This window comes from Vanessa cardui, chromosome 22 (genome assembly GCF_905220365.1).
Source record: "Vanessa cardui chromosome 22, ilVanCard2.1, whole genome shotgun sequence".
Classification (NCBI taxonomy): Eukaryota; Metazoa; Arthropoda; class Insecta; order Lepidoptera; family Nymphalidae; genus Vanessa; species Vanessa cardui.
Window position 1 is genome coordinate 945,799 of NC_061144.1, and position 19,303 is coordinate 965,101.

Consider the following 19,303-nt stretch of genomic DNA (forward strand, 5'->3'; position numbering starts at 1 on the left):
GTGAAAGAGCGACAGACATATAGAGTTACTTTCATATTTATAATATTAAAATACATTATGATTATTAAATTAAAAGGTATCTTATTACACTTTAATATTGATGAGAATATATAAAACATAAAATATTGGCTTGTTTTAAAATAATTTGATATTTAATCGCATAAGTATTTGATAAAATATTTTTTTTAGTTTAATGGGTGCTTGTTGAAAATTTTGTTTAACTTAACTTAACGTATTCAACGGAATTCAAATAAAAACCTGTTATAGTTTGGGATCATTTATTGTAAATAATTAATATATTGATGTATTGTTATAAATTAAATTAATAGAAATAGTTTTATAAAAAATTATTGTTTCCCATTGCTGGGCTAAGGCCTTTTCTCCCTTCGAGCAGAAGGCGTGGATCATATTTCACCACGCTGCTTCAATGTGTGTAACACATACAGAATTTCGTGGAAATTAGTAACGTGCAGGTTTCCTCACGATATTTTCCTTCACCACCGAGCACGAGATGAATTATAAACACAAATTAAACACATGAGAATACAGTGGTGCTTGCCTGGGTTTGAACCCGCAATCATCGGTAAGATACATTGGTGTATTAAGTTTTAAGTAAATTAAATATACTAATATAAATTCTTTCAATAATTACATATCTATCTATATAACAAAAAATAAACCAACGCCATCTATTGCTAATAAGAAACAACTTAAATTAAACACTTAATAATCTTCATTATCAATGTAAGCATCTATCCAGATTCTATAAGAATCGATATTGGTGAACAGAACGTACTTCTCAGGATCACAGGTAGGTGTATTAAATTTGGAGGCAGTTAGTGAAACGATGCCTCTGACGTACCAGGCGCCGTGTTCGCTTGTCTCCGAACCCTGAACCTCATCAGGCACGAAGACTTGGTAGGCACTTCCACTATCACTCTTGCAGATTGAACTTCCTGATGATGCAAGATAGAGTTCATGATATATTAATTAAGGTATTGAAATTCCTGTAGACATTATATATAAATAATCGCTTTTTATTCAATGCATAAGCCAAAATTACGTTTTTTGCCATTTTGTCTGTCAGTCTGTTAGTTCCGGCTAATTTCTGGAAAGGATTGACCGATTTTGACGGTACTTTCACTGGCAGAAAGCTGATGTAGTAAGGAGTAACTAGGCTACAACAATAACTTTTTTGTTAAATTCGAACGCACACGAAGTCGCACAGTCGCACGTACAGATAGTTAATACTATAAATGCAAAAATAATTATGTTCACGTTTAAACTGTTAAATTGATTGGAATGAAATTTGCTATGAACATAGTTTGAGTCCAGCGGAAAATCAAGGGTTTTTATATAAGAAACTATACATTTAAGGCGTGACAAGAGGGTTGAAATTTTGGATTGGGAAGCAGTCAATGTTGTCATGCTGTAAAGTTTTGTAAAGGCTGGTAAGAAACGTAAAGCATTCATGTTTTTATTTTTAAATCTACACTAAAATTATAAAGAGGTTAAATTTGTTTATTTGTAATGAAGTGCATGAATCCTCTAAATACCATAAGTATTGAATCTCTTGCATCACTTTTTAAATTTTCACGATGATATTTCGAGTATAGAGTTTTTACAGAATGTCTAATGAAAATAAGTTTGGTGAAGGTAAAACTAATATTTGTATATTTTTACAAAACAATGATCAAAACAACCGCTTACACTGCAATCAATAATAGCTGCACTACATTTTTGTGACGATTGTAGCAATTATTTGAGACTCGGTGGTAGGGTATGCAAGGACGTCTGGATAGGTACCCTAATGTATAACTTACTCTACAATCAAAAAGCAATTCTATATATGCCATAAAGACGATGTACAACACAAGGGACATAACATATTATTTCTTGTAAATGATATTATATGCAAGGTTTCTTAATAAAAGTTTCGATTAATACTTTACCATTAAGAAATCCTGCGCAGAACTTCGATTCATCAATAATAAGATCAGCAGCAAACGAATCGCTATAAACACATGTCGTTTCTGAGACCATTGGCATTTTAAACTCCTTCAGCCGATTACCATTTAGCCCCCAGCCTAGAACCTAAAAAAAAATTTCATGATTTTTACATTTTCCGTGATGTAATTTTATTTCTTCTTTATATTACTGGAACTTGTTCTTTTTAATTTTAGAACGGAATTAAAAAATAGTGCCTAAGTCATGGCAGTTTCCAAGCAAACTCAAAACTTAAACTGAAATAACTTTATTCAATATAGAAGCATTACACTTTCTTATTGATGGTCAATTGAAACACTACCACCGGTTCGGAAAAGAATATACCCTGACCTGAGAAGAACCGGCGAAAGAAACTCGGCGGATTTTTTTGTTTGTTTCATATATTATATAAATAAACAATTTAATATGAGGCCATCTTCATCAATAAAGTGTTTATTTCAAGGAACAAAGTGATCATATTATTTTGATCCTAGATTTCATATCAATCACAATAATGGACTTTCTTTAAATCTATACTAAGATAATAAATGTGAAAGTAACTCTGTTTGTCTGTCTGTTTATCGCTCTTTCACTACCAAAGTACTGAACCGAATTTGATTAAATTTGATAGAAATCAAATTTAAACTCCAAGGAAGGACGTAAACTACTTTTTGCCCAACATATGACAACTAAACCTCTAAAAAGCGAGCGAATCTGCGTGCAACAACTAGTTTGTTTTAAGCACGTCAAAGATGGACCGTCATAAAATGAATTTTGTATTTGCAATTTTAAGGTATTTTCAAAACTAACACTTATCATAATGATAATAAAAGAACTTATACGTTCCTCTCTCTGGAGCCCTGACCATCAGTGGCTTGGGCCCTGTTCCCGCCACTAGTTGGCCTCTGTATTTTATATTTTTGAATATATTTTGTATTTTATATTTAACAATGTGTTGTACATGAGTGAGAATAAATAAAGAAAAAATTACTTACACTTCCAATAATTGTATCACTCGGCAGTTTTTCCAAAGCGTTACTGTACCAAAGGCAAGCAGGCTGCACGAATTTTGTGAATTTAGCCTCAGAGTCCAGTTTAAGTAGAGCTATGTCGTTATACAAGTGATTGTATTCGAACATTTCGTGAATGATTATTCTTTTGACCTGAAAAAAAATTAATGTTTCCCTTAATGGAATGAACAAATTATCTACACTTAGTGGAAGGATTTTGTGTAAGCCCGGTAGGTTTCACCCAGCAATACAGAAGGGAACATCTTAATTCCCAAGGTCAAGGATGAAAAGAATAGTTATTATGTGTTACAGTAAAAATGTCTATATACGGTGGTCATTGCTTCTCAATAGAGGGCCCGGAAGACAGACGTCCAAAGATGATGATGATGACTTCGAAGATGATGTTTTTCTCCGCCAAATAACTTTACCGATGTTACAACGTTGGACTCTAAAAAAGGTCTCAGTAGTGCCTACTAATCGTGATGATGGTAACTTCAAATTGATCTTCTAGTATGTCGATTCAAAATTGCTCATAAAAGGCTACTCGAGTAGAGTATATTTTAACATCGATTTAGATTGATATTTTTTGAAACCAACCTCTTTTTTCTGTATTCGATTACTGATTCCTCGACGATTCAAATTGAATTTTCCAAGGTATACAGTCAAAACTTCAGGCGCTAGAGGAATACCCCTTAATGAAGCACAATGTGCAGCTGTAAAAAGAAAAATATCACCATTAATAATCCGAATTATGGGTGACAGAAAAGATCGTAGGTTTCATTTTTTTAAACATAAAATTACTAGAGCTAATATGGCCCAGCGGTTAGAACACGTGCATCTGAACTGATGATTGTATGTTCAAAGCCTTTCAAACCAAGGGAAGCATAATTGTATCATGTGATTAGTTTGTGATTATAATTCATTTGGTTTTCGGTAGTGAAACAAAACGTGGCAAGGAAACCTGGGTGTGTTTCAATGAAATTCTGCCACGTGTGTTCTTCTTCGCTGGGTATAGGCTATTGTTTTTTTTTTAATTGACTCTACATTAACGTAACCTAGTCAACTAAGTTTTCCATCCTGCAAAAGTAATTCCTAGTAGAATTTACTTGGAGCAAGTAGTAATGTACCCAACATTTTAAATTGAAGGAAAGTTACTTCAACTTCTTAGTTCCCAAGATTAGTGGTGCAGGAGTGATATAAGGAATAGTTATATTTTATACATCGTAATTAGCTGGTGACCTACGCCAATAACATTAAATAAAATGAACTGGTAGTCAATAACATTATTGCTATAGCGTATTATTGCTTAAAAGATTAGGAATTTTCAGAAAAATCTTAGATTGAGTATGGCATATAATATTAACTACGAAACTTTTAGAAGCTTCATCATCAAGTAAAATCTTCCATGTGACAAGTCTATCTTTGGAGACCAGAATTTTAGAAGGAATTTTATAAGATTATATATCACTGGACAATTGTTATCTTACCAGTTAAGATGAAGTTTTTTGAAATCAATGTTCCACCGCAGATATATTTTGATGCGGTTTCGTCATATCTATATATTGCTGCATGCCAAGGCCAATCGCCTGGCTTCGTGACATTTCTGCGCGTGGCCATTTTTCCTAGTCTGTTTTTAGCTACACCGCAATTCTTTTGCGGTCCACTGTTCAACGTGTTTGCTATATAATGCTCGAGGTAATTCTGTAAATGTTAAATTGGTATAATAATACTCCAGACTATTAGTCGCCCACGGCTTCGAACGTTTTAGGGTGTTGGTTGTCATGAGTTAGGCAAAAAAAATAGCCTATGTCCTTCGGAATTCAAGTTTTCTCCACACCAATTTTCACCAAATTTTGTTCAGCGGTTTGGTCGTGAAAGAGCGACAGACGGACAGAGTTACAGACATTTATCATTATATATTAATATAGAAATTGGGTTTAGGTATAAAGAGTGGCCAAAATATGTCTTTAATTGGAATTCTAGTTCAAATTCGGTTCAGCGATTGGCTGTGAATGGCATACAGAGAGAGTTATAATATTAGCATAGACATTACCACGAAGGGACGTTGACACAATTCTTTATTATTTATGGATATGCTTGAGAAATATGGAATAATTCCCGGTACGACGCCTTTCACTATAAATCCGAAGCCGTGCATCTCCTTGAAGAATCGAAATAAGAAATGGTCCGCTTTGTCGAAATGAGTTCTTACAAATTTCTTTTCTTCCTGAAATATATATTATTAGTTTTTAAATAAATGGGCCAAAAATTAAAAGAGCTACTTCAAATTATCAATGAGTGGCTTAGCGTGAAAGTGATCGCGACGCTGAAAAGAAACTGAGAGGCTACCGCTGGTATTTTAGTGAGTATTCCTGTGATTTGGGCGCGCTAGGCGTCCAGGGCACCTGCAAACTCGGTGAAAAACTGTAACGTCTTTTTCCAAGAAGCAGCTTATTATTGGCCTGTCGTGTATAATAAGCAATATTTCTTCAGTTACAACAACAACAACAACAGCAACAGTTTGTCAATTTCCCACTGCTGGGCTAAGGTCTTCTCTCTCTTTGAGGCGAAGGTTTGGGGCATATTCCACCACGCTGTTGCAATTGGTGGTTGGGTTTGGGTTAGTGGATTCACATACAGGTTTCCTTACAATGTTTCCTTCACCGCCGAGCTCTAAATGAATTACAAACACAAATTAAGAACATGAAACTTCAGTGGTGTTTGCCTGGATTTGAACACGCAATCGTCGGTTTAGATGAACGCTGAACACAGGGCCATCTCGGCATTCACTAACTACAAATAAAATAAAACAGTTAAAACTCACCGTTCTAACATTAAATGTAATTGTAACGTCTGAATCGAAAATGATCCTCAAACTGCTGTTTTCTGGTAGAACTTTATGTATAAACACGTAGTATCTATTCTTCTCCCTTGGTGGTAGACTTTGGTCAAACCACGTCACTATATCTTGAGTCTGTTCGCAAGGGAAGTGTGTTATCAAGGGAGTGCCTACTGGTGCCCAATCAGGTGCCTCACTTTTAATCCTTATTATGTAGCACATAAGAATTAATATTGCCTGTTTCATTTTCATATTGTATTAGTCTACAAAAAAAAATATTAAAATGGTAAATAACATGCACGACGTAAACGAATCTACATTTCAGTAAAAATTCTTGAAACCTAATCTATTAAACAACAAAGACTTTAGTCAAACAGCGAGTGATCAGCAGAAATACGGTATTTTTTATTTTTATGGAATAGATTGGCGGACGAGCATATGGGCCACCTGTTGGTAAGTAGTCACCATCACCCATAGACAATGACGCTGTAAGAAATATTAACTATTCCTTACATCGTCAATGTGCCACCAACCTTAGGAACTAAGATGTTATGTCCCTTGTGCCTGAAGTTACACTGGCTCACTCACCCTTCAAACCGGAACACAACAATACAACGTACTGTGTTAAGCGGTAGAATATCTGATGATCCCACCCAGGCGGGCTTGCAGAAAGCCCTACCACCAAGTAAACCTAACATACCAGCTTTTTTAACTGATAATATTCTGTTGCCATTAATAGAGTTACGTTTCAAACTATACAGTACATCTCCCGATCATTGGTTCTCAGTCAGCTTTACTTGGAGTCTACCTCCTGTTTTGTAGGTACAGCAATATTTTGTATTGTTGTGTTCCGGGTTGAAGGGTGAGTGAATCAGTGTAACTGCGGACACAAGGCAAAGACATCGTAGCTCTTAGGGTACGGTGTGATGGAAGGAATAGTTAATATTTCTTACAGCGTCAATGTTTCTGTGTTGGGTCCACCGACCATCAGGTGGCTCATATGCCCCACCAACCAACCAAAAAAGAAACATTGTATAATTAATTTCAATACGAAGAAGCTTTTGGAAGTGGCAATGTGACTGCAGTGTTAGTTGAAAAAGATTTTTAATTTATTGGTTCTGTTATTAATAATATTGAATTTTAATAACGTATAACTTTAAATATGTATTATTAATAATCCTATAATTACAATAAAAGAAAAAACTTATTTAAATACTTACAAAATTACACTTTCAAGAAGAAACTGTTATTAAATAAATTTGAAGTATGACATGAAATCTTGTTGTTTTATATTTAGCACATTAAGGAGTCGTCATTGTTACCTTGCTAATCAATTGTTATTGTTAAAACTGGCAATTCCAACGGTTATAAGGTCAACTGTCCAGCGAGTAGCGCAGATATAGCATCAGAAAGATAATTTATAGCTCAGAATTTGCAATGAATTAAAATGATATGCAAATATTCACATTTGGAACTCCCTTCTGCAAACTGAAATAAAATGTGTGTTGGAATAATTTCTAATATTTTTTCTGAATTTAAAAATGTTTAAATTAAATTAATATTCGATTATTTATCTATTTTTGTATGTTTAAAAATACATGGAATCACTAAAAAAAAGAAACATAACACACACTACCATACATTTAATGCACACACATAAACATATTTAATGGGAAATATTCATAGTTTACGTTCATACTGCCATAGGTAGCACATGTCATGTCAAAGTTAGAATTGTGTTTTTTCAACATTGGATTTTTTATTGTTATACTAGCTGATACCGCGACTACGTGTGGGTTTGTATTTTTTAATAAACAATTAAATTATTTTTGTAGCTAAACTTGCTCCTTATTATATCCGCTTACAGCCTATGAAAGTCCCGTCAAAATCGGACCAGCCAATCCAGAGACTAATCTCTAACAATCCGGAACAAACAGACAGAATAAATGGTTAAAAAATGTTACAATTAGTAAAAAGCGGTTAATTTAATATAACATATACATATACATTATTACAAATTATATAATTTGCAAAAACTCTTGTATATAAGATTTTTTGGCTTGTAGATTTAAAGTTGAGTTTTGTTGCGCTATTCGAAGATATTAACGATGGATGAGCGCCTTTATTTCGATTTCTATTAAACATATATATGTTACAGCTATGATAACATTGTTTTGCGGGAAATCTATATTGTTTAATTTATTCTTCCTTTTCTTATCGAATCATGTTATATACGTGACTTGTGTATATAAATAAACTTATATACTAATTAATGCGTACAGGATAATAATTCTGTATATAATAATGCATTAGTAACTGTTACTAATTATTTATCTATAAGTAGAAAAATCAATATAAAAATAAAGTTTTTTAAAACAGAATTTAGAAGCACTTTTATTTCTGTAATACCTTTTTTTTAAAATTGCTATGATGGCTAGCTTACGGGTAATCTGATGGTAAGTGGTTACCACCGTTCTTAGACATTGGCACTATCAGAAAATTTCATCAACTTTTACAATGTGTTACCAACTTTGGTAACTAATATACTAGGAATATATCTTATGTACTCGTAATGTTGTGTTGAATTCCTAATCCCGAAAAATATACGTTACAAATACAAATATTTGTTATGATACATGATACATACATCAAAGATTCCTAAATCCCTAAACTTGGAGACCCCGTATCTTAGAGGCCAGTGACTTTCCAATTATTGTTTTGTTTACACTTTTTCTTAAAGAAAAAAAGAGTACCGAAAAAATATGCCGAATATCCACCAACCCACATCGGAACAGCGTGGTGGAATATGTTCCAAACCCTCTCCTTAATAAAAGAGGAGGCCTTATACCAGCAGTGGAAAATTGACAGGCTGTTACATTACTTAGTTTTTTTAATGCCGAATATGTATTAAAATATACATGCATGCGCAAAAAAATTAGTGAAAAACAAAGCAATAATTTTTTTTTATTCAGTTTGTAAGCATTGCAAAATAAAAAAAAAGCAATTAGCTCCAATTATCGATTGTAAAATATAAGTTGATCAAAGTCTTCCAAGCAATACGACATGACCGTTTTTTATTTATTTTATAACGTCAATAGCTGATTGAAATTCCAACAGCGTTTTCGTCGCATCACAGTGAGGAGGATGTATCAAAGTTACGAAATGAATTTACCGATGCGCATCTGGACGCCATCCATTTACATCTCGATTGCTGTCAACAGGGTTTATCGAGGGGACCGCGACTTGTATTACCAAATATATATATACTTTTTTGTTCCATTTGCTGTCGAAACGCTTGGCCCTTGGAGTAGTAGTACAAAAGCTTCATGAAAAGTATAACACCTCGCCTCATTGCCTCGACTGGTGACAGGAGGGCTGGTTCGTTTTTTGCCCAGAGGATCGGAATTGCGATTCAACGGGGAAATGCTGCTAGCATTCTTGCCACCATTCCACGCGGTCAAGATTTATACAGTAACTAGTTTTAGTTCATATTTATATATATATATTTAAGTATTACCAGCTATATCTATCTCACTAATAATATTATTAAGGAATAGCTGTGCCCGTGACCTTGTACGCGTTTGAATTAAACAAAAAAGAAATTAGTAGTAGCAAAAGTTATTCCTTATTATATCAGTTATCTACCAGTGAATGTCCCGTCAAAATTCGTCCAGCCGTTGCAGAGATTAGCCGGAACAAACAGACAGACAAAAATTGTAAAAATATTTATTGCTCTAAATAAAAAAGGGCTATTTTAATATTACAAACAGACACTCCAATTTTATTATATGCATAGATATTTGTATATTTAAATGCTTGTAATACTGCAACATCTGGAAACGGGAATGATTTTGATCAAATTTAAAATTATTGTTCTGCGACTCTTAGAAATAATACTAGTAGTCGCCCGCTGTCTCTGATATATCCGGGCTTAGTTAACTCTCATCATTTCACACGGTAGTAGTAAGATAGGCAGTCAAGCAGTTAGTTCCATTCCATCTTTCAATTCGTCATCGACACACATTTATTGTCCTATAAAGTCTATTATTTTATTACATATTAATAAAACGTTAATAAATCAGTTTTAATTATTTTCAATTTTTTTTTTAAAAACACTTTCGGGAACTCCGTTATAACAGCTCGCGTTTTAGGTTGTCATGTGTCAGGTAAAAAAGTAGACTATGTCCTTACTTGGAATTGAAGTTTGCTTCATAACAATTTTCATCAAATTCGGTTCAGCGGTTTGGTCGTGAAAGAGCGACAGACACACAGAGTTACTTACACATTTATAATATTAGTATCGATTAAAAAATTCTCGATGTATCCTTTTTTTTAATCGATTTAAAATCATCATCATCAGCCCGTACCCGTCCACTGCTGGACATAGGCCTCTTCAAGTGCACGCATCCAGCTCCTGCCTGCCGCCTTGCGTATATCGTCACTCCACCGTGCCTGAGGACGTCCTACACTACGTTTGCCGAGACGCGGTCTCCACTCTAGAACACGTTTTCCCCAACGGTTGTCGGTTCTGCGACAAATATAACCAGCCCACTGCCACTTCAGCTTACTAATCCGGAGCGAAAATCAAAATCAAAATAAACTTTATTCAAGTATGCTTTTATAAGCACTTTTGAATCGTCATTTTACAATTAAGTGAAGCTACCACCGGTTCGGAAAGTAGATTCTACCGAGAAGAACCGGCAAGAAACTCAGTAGTTACTCTTTTTTAACATTTAAAAAATACAACGTCATGTTAATTAAATACAATTATTTCAATTAATGTATCCTGCTTGGAAGTCAACAGGTATTAACTCCACGCTTTTTTATCATCTACAAAATCTTGTATCGAATAATATGCTTTTTCTACCAATGTATTTTTTACAAACGATTTGAATTTACTAAACGGCAAAGTTACAAATTTCTGCGGAATTTTATTATAGAAACGGATACCTTGCCCCAAGAAGGATTTAATGACTTTGCGGAGTCGGAAACTTGGCGTTATAAGTTTATCCTTACTTCTAGTGCATATATAATGATTATCACTTATTTTATCAAAGTGATCAATGTTACTGTGAATATACATGATATTGTTGTAAATATATTGCGACGCAACAGTAAGTATTCCTACTCTGTTAAAAACATCCCGAAGAGAGTCTCTAGCTCCAAGATTATAAATAAACCGAATTGCTCTCTTTTGTAAAATAAAGACAGATTCAATATCTGCAGCGTTACCCCAAAGTAATATGCCATATGACATAATACTGTGAAAATAACCAAAATAAACTAAACGAGCGGTATCAATATCAGTGAGTTGTCTAACTTTTCTAACCGCGTATGCTGCGGAGCTGAGTCTCACTGTTAGGGACGACAAATGGGGACTCCACTGAAGTCTGGAATCCAATTCTATTCCCTAGAACACGGTAGTATCGGCTACATCAAGCGGGCCACCGCTTAAAGATATATTATAATTTTGCTTGCTAATATTAGGTAGGGTAAAAACTACACATTTTGTTTTTTGAGCATTCAAAACTGAATTATTTACTGTAAACCAATTGTGTATCTGTGATAATGCACCGTTCACATCGTCATAGTCATTTTTTTTCCTGTCAACCTTAAAAATCAGCGAAGTATCGTCAGCAAACAACACTATATCACAAATACCCTTAACATAGAAAGGGACCCAAAATTGAACCTTGTGGAACTTCCATTTTTAACGTAGATCCAGAAGACTTTATTCCATTAATGAAAACTTGCTGGATTCTTTGACTTAAATATGAAGCGATGAGATCAAGAGCTTTACCTTTAACACTGTAATATTTGAGCTTATAAAGAAGCGTTTCGTGTTCTACACAATCGAATGCTTTAGATAAATCACAGAATACTCCAATAGCGTTCTGTGATTTCTCCCAAGCATCGTAAATATGTTTGAGAAGCGCAATCCCCGCATCAGTTGTCGAGCGACCTCTTCTAAAACCGAATTGCTCACCATGAAAAATGGCATTTGTACCGAAATGGATGAGAAGTTGATTTAAAATATTTTTTTCGAAAATTTTACTTAAGGATGGGAGTATTGAAATAGGCCTGTAATTACCGGGATCGCTTCTGTTTCCAGTTTTAAAAAGTGGTAAAACTTTACTACATTTTAACAAGTTAGGAAATGGACCCGTATCCAAACTCTTGTTAAAAATTACTGCTATATACGGAGCAATATCGTATATGATGTTATTAAAAAATTTTACCGAAATGCCCCATATGTCGTTAGTTTTTTTAATATTTACAGTTTTAAATACTTTTATGACATCTATTGCAGAAACCGTTTCAAATGAAAAAACAATAACGCATTTAGAAACACTATTATTTAATAACCTAGCTGCATTTGATGTAGATGATTTTAAATGAAATGTTATTTTATGGGGTACTTTATCAAAAAATGATTCAAATAAATTAGCAATCTCTAATTCAGAACTCGTGTATCTACTACCTGTGTTCAATTCTATTGGTATCATTTCCTTTTTGGGTTTTCCACTAACACTACTAATAACATCCCATGTGGCTTTAATTCTATTATCAGAATTCAGGATTTTTTTCTTTAAATATAAGAACTTAGCAGAAATGCATACTGTTTTAAAAATTTTGGAATATTTAATGACGTATTCTAAAAAGGCTACGCTTCGATTCCACCGCCTCACATCATATTAGTCGTATAATTTATTTCTACTTTTATAAATACCAACAGTAGCCCAGTCACTAAACTTTAATTTTGTGTTACTATAACATGATTTCATTTTAAATATATTGTTAAATTCTTTTAGTATTACTTCAACAATGAGTTATAAAGCTCATTTGGATCCTGTGTCGTAAGATCTAGATTAGACAATTTATACGCCACAATATCTTTAAAACAATGTAATTTGTTAGCCGTTATTGGCCTGTATGTTATTTTTTTAAATGATTTATTTCTTTGTGTTTCAATGAAAACTTCTGACCACAATGGTCAGAAGTTAAATTATTTATAATTGATACTTCATATATTTCACAGTCACAGAACACATTATCAATACACGTAGAAGTACCGTCGGTTATTCGCGTCGGTTCATTAACTCTATGAGTTAGATTAAATGACATAAACAAGGCGACCAACCGAACACTTAACGTAGTTTCTTTAAGTAAGTCGACGTTAAAGTCCCCACATACAATTATATATTTATTAGTTTTACATAGCTTTTTAAGAATGTCCTCCATAGTGGTTTCAAACAAATAATAATCTCCCGATGGGGGCCGGTACACGCAGACTATAGACAAAATTTAAAATAAAAATAATTTAAAACAAATCAAAATATAATTTATTCCAGTTTACAAACGAGCGTAGAATATGCTACCGTTTCGGAGTAAAGATTCTGTTGAGACCGGATGTATAAAATATTAACATTAACGATTATACTTTATTAAAATTACTCAAAAGGACTTTTGAATCGTCATTTCTCATCGTCATACTTAATTAAATGTTATGTCACTTCCGGTTCGAAATGAAGACTGTATTGTGTTGATCTGACAATCATTAAAAACATTCAAATCACGCAGTAATATTATTTGTCAGGGATTCAAATCAACGAATTATAAAGTAGCCGAGATGGCCCAGTATTTAGAACGCGTGCATCTTAACCGATGATTGCGGTTCAAACCCAGGCAAGCACCACTGAATATTCATTTGCTTAATTTGTGTTTATAAATTCATCTTGTGCTCGGCGGTGTGAGAAACATTGTGAGGATATTTGAATGTGTTTAATTTCATAGAAATTCTGCCACATGTGTATTCCACCAACTCGTATTAGAACGGGGAACAACCTCAAAGGGAGAGGAGGCCTTAGCCCAGCAGTGGGAAATTTACAGGCTGTTGTTGTTGTTTTTGTGTTGAATTATAAAAGAGTACTTATCGCCCGTGACTTCGCTCGTTTTTTAGGGGTCAATTATTAAGTATCAAAAACACCTTGGTTCCAGTTTGATTCATAAAAAATTTCATCAAATTCGATTTGGTGTGAAGGAATTTTACTGGGTGGTAGGGCTTTTTGCAAGCCCGTCTGGGTAAGTACCACCCACTTATCAGTCAATCTTCCGCCAAATAACAGTACTCAGTATTGTTGTGTTCCGGTTTGAAGGGTGAGTGAGTAATTACAGGAACAAGGGACATAACATCTTAGTTCTAAGGTTGGTGGGACATTGAATATGTAAGGAACAGTTAATAATTCTTACAGCGTCATTGTCTATGGGTGATGGTGACCACTTACCATCAGGTGGCCCATATGCTCGTCCGCCAACCTATACCATAAAAAAAAGAATAGACAGGCTAACTTTTGTTTTTATACTACCAGTATAGATAGCCTTTAGTTGTAAAAACAAATGATAAATAAAGTCTCGTATTTTAAAAGCAAATACGTTGTAATTCAAACCTTATATCCACTAACTACTGAAGTTGGAACCTAAGATCCGACGGAGTTTAATTTAAGACGGCAAAAACTAAGTGTAAGAAACCGAAGCATCGCTTCCCGAGATCACGTTTTAGATGAACCGAAAAATAGAAAATTCAACTACATAGCTTCGAATTGAATTTTATTGTTTTAGAACGTTCGAAACTATACCTAGATATATCTACGGTTGTGTGCGTTAATTGAGCAATTTATTAATTACGACTCGATATTATGATCGATTGAATATATTGCTATTCTGAAACAAGAAAATCGAATCTCACTGCAGAAAACGAGCGTGAACTTTAGAATTTACTGGCTATTGAAATTGTAAAACAATATATTTTCGACTAGCGACCCGTGCCAGATTCACTGTTGTTTATTTTTAACAACATGACATCAGCAGTGCTGACGTCACGAGCGTCAGGGTTTCGATCTTTAACCATCTTCGGTGGTATGAAATTAAACTCAGGAAATAATCCTCTCTGATTTATTCAAATATGAGGCGGTCCGATCGCTCCGACGGCTCGACCGAGCCTGTCGATACCGGCGGGCGGTTGGTCTTTTATAACAAAAATAGGTGGGTAGACTTATTCACTCAACGTAACACCTATTTTACAACAACAACAACAGCCTGTAAATTCCCACTGCTGGGCTAAAGGCCTCCTCTCCCTTTGAGGAGAAGGTTTTGAACATATTCCAATATTATTATATTGTGTTGTGTGTTGTGCATCTTAACACCTATTTACAAACACTAAAATATTTAAGACTAATTTAACATTTCACAATTCACTAAAATTTTTAAATTATTAAAATAATCATTTCTGGACACGTGTTGTTCTTAAATTCTTGGTTTCGCGCCGACATATACTATACCTATAATTTATACCCCATAACACTACGAATTATACAGATTAATACCAGTGAAAAACATTTAGATTTGGATATTAATTTCCGGGTTACCTTCTACAGACAAAAAAAACAAGTAAATCTTTGTTGTAAGAGACATTCAACCTGTGCTTTCATCTATAAATCAAATACAATATTAATTCGCCTGAAACGTAATGTGCACTGTGAAAACGAATCGTAAAAATCTTTTATTGGTCGTTAAAATACCGAGGATACTCCAGGAATTGTCCTCTGATTTATAGAGTCTTCTCTTAAACTTTTAATTCCTACACTCGAGGATGGATTAAATGTTACTTCCAATAAATTTCATCGTAGAAGTATTAAGTTCTAGGATTATACTTGTTCGGGAAAGATAGATGAAATATCTACTTTCTTGCATTCGCCAGGCGTATTGCCAAGGTCTGTTATTCACGGTGATTTTTTTAAAACCAGTTATTTATTTAGTTGACGGCAAGAGGCTAGTAACACCCATAGACAATGACGTAATATGAAATAATAACGATACTTACTAGACTCAATGAGTCGAGATGGCCCAGTGGTTAGAACGCCTGCATCTTAACCGATGATTGCGGGTTCAAACCCAGGCAAGCACCGCTGATTCATGTGCTTAATTTGTCTTTATAATTCATCTCGTGCTCAGCGCTGAAGGAAAACATCGTGAGTAAACCTGCATGTGACAAATTTCATAGAAATTCTGCCACATGTGTATTCCACCAACCCGCATTATAACAGCGTGGTGGAATATGTTCAAACCTTCTCCTCAAAAGGAGAGGAGGCCTTTAGCCCAGCAGTGGCAATTTACAGGCTGTTGTTGTTGTTACTAGACTCAAGTCAATAGCTTTCGTGATGACAGCAAGTCAAGTCTTGACTGATTAAACTATTAAAGTTGAGACCATGAAAATTGGTGATTAGGATCGTTTTATTGAGTAGACACAGACACAGACACTAAGTAAAGGAATTTTATAAACTCTACCGCTAAGGGGGTGAAATAAAAGTTGAAAGTTTGTATGGAAGTTCGTCTTTTTTAAATGAGAAACAATAGCTTTTGGAATTTTTGGAATACTAATTAAAAAATAGTTGATACGTATTTAATCGTGTCTGGATATTCTAAATTGAGAGGTTAAATATACCAAAGTTGCGGGCAACAGCTAGTTGATGGTGATGGATCAGCAGATTATAATGAGTGTGCACCAACAGAAATGCTCTTTAAATCCGTTACCATAATTATATGGGACGGCAAATCAAACACGACCATAAAGTGTTTAGGGCTAGGTCAAGGCCTTGGCGTCAGTTTTGAAGAATGGGTATATAAATACTGGCAATTATTAGACATCTGGTCGCTACAGATAATATCTCTGTTTTATTCTGCTCTATTGATTCGACTCCCATTTTTTTTTGTTGGGAAAACGTTACGTCATTACGCGTTATCCCACATGAAGTGGGCGTGAGTGTGTACTCACTAATGCCCAGGCCTGCGCCACTCCTCAGCGAGCGCCACAGGATCGCTTTCGTATGCGAACGGCTATCGAACCGACCAGCTGAAGTAATGAAATGGGATTATTGCTGATTGTACCAACTACACTCAAATTAATCAAACAGCCAATTGCAAAAATATCGTTCATGAGAACACGCTTCTTCAATACATATAATAAAACAAAGTCCGCGTCTGTTTGTTCGAGATAAAGTACAAAACTACTGAACAGATTTTCATGCGGCTTTTACAAATAGACAGAGGGATTCATAAGCAAAGTTTAGTTATGTCATTTATAAAGGTATTTGTGTAAATATGTCGATATAGAACTACCATTGTTAAACATGTCAACAAAAAGACTTATGTCCATCCGTGCAGAGACGGCCGGGCTAGTTTTTTATAAATATTTTTGTTCTTTATTCAAAACAGAATAATCAGTTTCCGTATCAAAGCTGAAGCGATTGTTTCTGAGACAGATTTTCTAAATAAATTAACCGGCGTCTTTCAAAAATTATTACTCCTATCTAAAAAAATCCTCAGCGGAACTGAGCTCCGTGATAAATAAAACGTCACGCTTATGCCTTCATCTCTGAAAAACCGTTACAAGAGAAACATACGGATTTTTATTTTAACGTACTCTATGATATAAACTGACATGTATTTATCCCACAGCTGGACTAACACGTCTTCATGAAATGAGGGTTGATCACATGGGTGATACATGTATGTATACTCCAGAAGAAAACAGTTCAATTATTGCAAAAAAGAAAAAAAGACTGACAATAGTATAATCGATACCTCATTATTATTACTATTGCTTTAAAAAGCACATGTAATCAAAATTTAAAACATTTATTTTATTAAAGAATTATTGATTTTTTTTTAAACGCGTTTTAGGGAGTTTCTGTATATGTTAGGCTAAAAATTAGCATATAGGTATACTGTCTTGGAGTTCAAATTTGCTTTTTACAAATTTCGTACTTACGGAAACATCCACGTATCTGTCAGGCGTTTGATGCCGCCATATGTTTTTATATTACAACTATGGACATGATATTATTACGTGAATTTCCACAACAACTCTACCGCACCTAGACATCAATTTGAACTGCAATTAAAACTTTTACTACCCATTGGACGCTTTTTAACACCAGAAAATATTCCTCGAAATTGCAAACTCAAATTACTGGCCGCTCTTTTTTAATTCGGTTTTAAATGGGACAGATCATTAAAGATATTATCCGGTACTGTTGCGGCTGAATGGTAAGCAATCGGAGTAAATAAGGCTCTTTGCACACTTTTACACCGAGTTTTTCATATATTTTATATTTTTCAGTGGTTAGTATGCGTGCATCTTGACCGATGATTTCGGGTTCAAACTCAGGCAAGCACCACTATATATATGTGTTTATAGTTCATCTCGTACTCGGCGGTGAAGGAAAACATCGCGAGAAAACCTGCATGGGTCTAATTTCAAAGAAATTCTGTCATCCGTGCATTCCACCAACTTGCATTGGAACAGCGTGGTGGAATATGTTCCAAACCCTTAATGGGAGAGGAGGGCTTAGGCCAGCAGTAGGAAATTTACAGGCTGCTACTTTACTTTTTAATACAGTAAGAATATTATTTAGTATGCACGAATTAAACCTATATATGGGATACAAATACATATGTCTTACGTGAATACATAATTCTAGCTTGTCACGTTGTTAATTTGAATTTAAACGTCAACAAGAGAGGACCATATTTCTCAGACAGCGATCTTCCAGACAAGTTCAACAGAAGAGAATTTATCATCAGAATAGTTCAGTATCTCTATATAAGACACTGTAATTTTTACTCTATGCCTTCAATATTTTCTATACATATAATAAAATTGGAGTGTGTGTTTATAATATGAAAATAGCCCTTTTTTAGTCACTACAGTACATATACCAAAATAACATTTTTTCAAATTTTTGTTTGTCTGTCTGTTTGTTCCGTCTAATCTCTGGAACGGCTGCACCGATTTTGACGGTACTTTCACTGGCAGATAACTGATATGATAGGGAGTAACTAAGGCTACAATAATATTTTCTTTTTGTTAAATTAAAACGCGTACAAGGTCGTGGGCAGAGCTAGTGTATGTATAACAATATGCCTTACTTAAAACTGATTTACATCAAAGATTTCAAGGGAAGTCACAGTCGAATACTTCTTAATACTTGTTTCGCCTCCCGTCTGTACTCGCGTGAATTGCATCGTGAAATATCTTCTCTGAGAAATTTTCCATTCAATTGCGTTGCTCTTTGAAGTGCTGGGATGAAAATTACGAGTTTACTTCACAGGGTAACTTTTGAAGGAAATATAAGTGAAACTCTCGAGGGAAAATTTTTAAAGTTATATTAGTTTTACGCACAATTTAATTCATTTTTCTAGTAAAATTAATTAATGATTATATATAATAACATTTAGCAAATCACTTGTGCAATTTCATAGGATTTTGGATTTTTAAAATTGATATTATATTACATAAAATATAAACTCATAGTAAAGGGTTTTCCAATAAGGACTTGACAACTTCATTTTCAAAATAATAATATGGTTAATGGTTTTCCATTTGAAATATTTAAAAAACTTTATTTTC

The 19,303-nt window shown here is 34.3% G+C and overlaps 1 protein-coding gene across 2 annotated transcripts; it reads right to left on the reverse strand.

Annotated features, from left to right (window-relative positions):
* Window positions 1–322: 322 nt before the first annotated feature.
* LOC124539329 (chymotrypsinogen A-like) lies at window positions 323–7,170 on the reverse strand. Of its 2 annotated transcripts, XM_047116691.1 has the most exons (8): window positions 7,056–7,170; window positions 5,821–6,098; window positions 5,050–5,223; window positions 4,484–4,697; window positions 3,594–3,709; window positions 2,982–3,149; window positions 1,953–2,094; window positions 564–956 (listed from the first exon to the last, which is right to left on the reverse strand). In XM_047116691.1, the coding sequence occupies exons 2-8, from the start codon at window positions 6,085–6,087 to the stop codon at window positions 724–726; spliced, it is 1,314 nt and encodes a 437-aa protein (XP_046972647.1). In that variant the 5' UTR covers window positions 6,088–6,098; window positions 7,056–7,170; the 3' UTR covers window positions 564–723. The 2 variants fall into 2 exon arrangements, with proteins under 2 accessions (XP_046972648.1, XP_046972647.1); XM_047116692.1 differs by lacking the exon at window positions 5,050–5,223 and having other exon boundaries at window positions 323–956.
* Window positions 7,171–19,303: the final 12,133 nt, after the last annotated feature.